We start from the raw sequence: 2,854 nt of genomic DNA on the forward strand, positions 1-2,854 counted from the left end.
AACCCTAAACCCTAGACTCTAAACCCTAAACCCTAAACCCTAGACTCTAAACCCTAAACCCTAAACCCTAAACCCTGAGTTTAAAAACGAGAGTTTCGTTTACACCCTCATCGGTGGTTTGTCCAGCCGCGTGACCACTCCTAAACCCTAAACCCTAAACCCCAAACCCTAAACCCTAAACCCTAAACCCTCGTGAGCTGCGTGTGGTTGCAGGTCAGTGCAGCAGGGGGTTTGTTTCAGGTGTATGTGCAGCTCAAACCCCAAACCACCGCAGCAGCACTTCCTTCTGTTGCTGCAGCAGAAACAATTATAAATGTAGCGGGAAACCTTGACGGCGTAAACCCTAAACCCTAAACCCTAAACCCTTGTGCCGGATACACAGCAACTGTCGAACACTCTTCAGGGTTTATAGTCTGTGGTTTGGGGGGATCCATGTGAGGGTTTATCGTTCTAGGGTTTAGGGTTTAGGGTTTAGATGAGGCCTAGGATGAGGGTTTAGTTTTAGGGTTTACATAAAGAACTGCAGGGTCTAGAGCTCGCTAGGGTTTAGGGTTTAGGGTTTACAGTGAGGCATTAGGGTTTAGCACAAATGTATAAATTCAAGGGTTTAGGGTTTAGGGTTTAAAATTAGGGTTTTGAGCTTTGCGGGCTGCGTTTAACCCTTCCCTAGGGTTTAGGGTTTAGGTTCTAGGGTTTAGGGTTTAGGGTTTAGGGTTTGTGAATCAGGAATATATTAAGGGGGTTTCTCTTCTCTCTCTCTCAGCCCCCTGGCCAGCGAGGGGGGCTCGGGTGTATGCGCAGCTCAGGCTCTCCCAAGAAACCACCCGCACCCCGTAAACCCTAAACCCTAAACCCTAAACCCTAAACCCTAAACCCTAGAGACTAGACAGTAGGAAGCAGCGCCGCATCGTAAACCCTAGACTGGCTATACAGTTTAAATCCTCAACAGTAGAAAACGATACTAAACCCTAAACCCTAAACCCTAAACCCTAAACCCTAGTACTCGGCCGCTAGAAAGTAATACAAACGACTAAACCCTAAACCCTAAACCCTAAACCCTAAAACTCCTATGCAAGGAAACAGTCTCAATACGTAAACCCTAAACCCTAAATATAAAACCGCCTGGGCGCTGTGCAGCGATGCTCGAGCTGGGGTTTAGGGTTTAAGGGTTTAGGGTTTAAGGGTTTAGGGTTTAGGGTTTAGGGTTTTTCAGTGAACAAGGAGAGGGAGACGAACTGCAAGCGGATAAAGAAGCTCTGCTGCGTGCAGCAGGTAAACCTAAACCCTAAACCCTAAACCCTAAACCCTAGACGACAAAAGGTATCGTATACATCCTGCTGCTGCTTCCGCTGCTGCTGCTGCTGCTTCTGCATCTGCTACTGCTGCTGCTGCTTCTGCTGCTGCTGCTGCTGCTTCTGCATCTACTACTACTACCGCTGCTGCTGCTGCTGCTGCTNTGCTGCTTCTGCTGCTGCTGCTGCTGCTTCTGCATCTACTACTACTACCGCTGCTGCTGCTGCTGCTGCTGCTGCTGCTTCTGCTGCTGCTGCTGCTGCTTCTGCATCTACTACTACCACTACTGCTGCTGCTGCTGCTGCTGCTGCTGCAGGAGCATCTCCGGTGTACATACAGCTGCTCTCAACTGAATGGACGGCCGAACCATTCGCAGCCCCAGCAGCAGCAGAAGACGAAGCAGCAGCAGCAGGAGATGCAGCAGCAGCAGCAGCAGCAGCAGCAGCAGCAGATGCAGCAGCAGCAGGAGATGCAGCAGCAGCAGCGGCAGCAGGAGACGCAGCAGCAGCAGCAGCAGCAGACGTAGCAGCGGCAGAAGATGCAGCAGCAGCAAGAGACACAGCAGAAGCAGGAGACGCAGCAGCAGCAGATGTTGCAGCAGCAGCAGATGCAGCAGCAGCAGCAGATGCAGCAGAAGCAGCAGCAGCAGCAGCAGATGAAGCAGCAGCAGCACCTGCCGAAGGGCCATCAGCACCCGATGCAGCAGCAGGCGTTGCAGCAGCAGCAGCAGCAGCACCAACAAAACCAGCAGCAGCAACAAGAACAGCAGCAGCAACAAGAACAGCAGCAGCAGCAACAGCAGCAGCAGCAGCAGCAGCAGAAGGTTTTAGTTTGCTGCTGAGTTTATCTGTGCCGGTGCAGCAGAAGCTGCATAGACACCCCAATGCTGCTGATCTGCTGCTCGATGTTATTCTTAAGCTAGCAGCACCAATTGCTTTTCTATGGTAGCTGCTGCTGCTGCTGCTGCTGCTGCTGCTGCTGCTGTTGCTGCTGTTGTTGTTGTTGGTGGTGGTGGTGGTGCTGCTGCTGCTGTTGTTGTTGCTGCTGTTATTTTCGGTGCTGCTATTGTTGTTGTTGCTGCTGCTGCTGCTGTTGCTGCTGCTGCTATAGTTGTTGCTGCTGCTGCTGCTGTTGCTGCTGCTGCTATTGCTGTTATTGTTGCTGTTGCTGCTGCTGCTGCTGCTATTCCTGCTGCTATCGCTGCTGCTGCTAGTGCTGCTGCTGCTGCTGTTGCTGCTGCTACTGCTGCTACTTCTCGTGGTGTTGCTGCTACCTGTGCTACTCTAATTATTGTTGCTGCTGCTGCTGCTGCTGCTGTTGCTGCTGCTGCTGCTGCTGCTGCAGGTTGTGCATGCATTGGTTTGTGGGGCTTTTGATTCGCTTTGGGTGGCTCACGGCCTGCCAGCTGCCCCCGGATCCCCTCCTAAACCCTAAACCCTAAACCCTAAACCCTAAACCCTAAACCCTAGATTTGGTTGGCTCCGCCTTTGGCGGTTTCGATAGAAGAGTAAACCCTAAACCCTAAACCCTCAACAATTAAAAAAAAAAAAAAAAAAAAAAA

General features: G+C 51.4%; 1 protein-coding gene across 1 annotated transcript; it reads left to right on the forward strand.

The window, feature by feature from the left end:
• Positions 1–1,069: 1,069 nt before the first annotated feature.
• Positions 1,070–2,241, forward strand: EMH_0039410 (uncharacterized protein; the record flags this gene model as incomplete). Its single annotated transcript, XM_013495394.1, has 3 exons — positions 1,070–1,092; positions 1,214–1,272; positions 1,610–2,241. 3 exons carry the CDS (start codon positions 1,070–1,072, stop codon positions 2,239–2,241), a joined length of 714 nt encoding a protein of 237 aa, XP_013350848.1.
• Between the last annotated feature and the right edge of the window lie 613 nt (positions 2,242–2,854).

Source organism: Eimeria mitis, genomic scaffold, assembly GCF_000499745.2.
Source record: "Eimeria mitis Houghton genomic scaffold, Emh_scaff1553, whole genome shotgun sequence".
NCBI classification, from domain to species: domain Eukaryota; phylum Apicomplexa; class Conoidasida; order Eucoccidiorida; family Eimeriidae; genus Eimeria; species Eimeria mitis.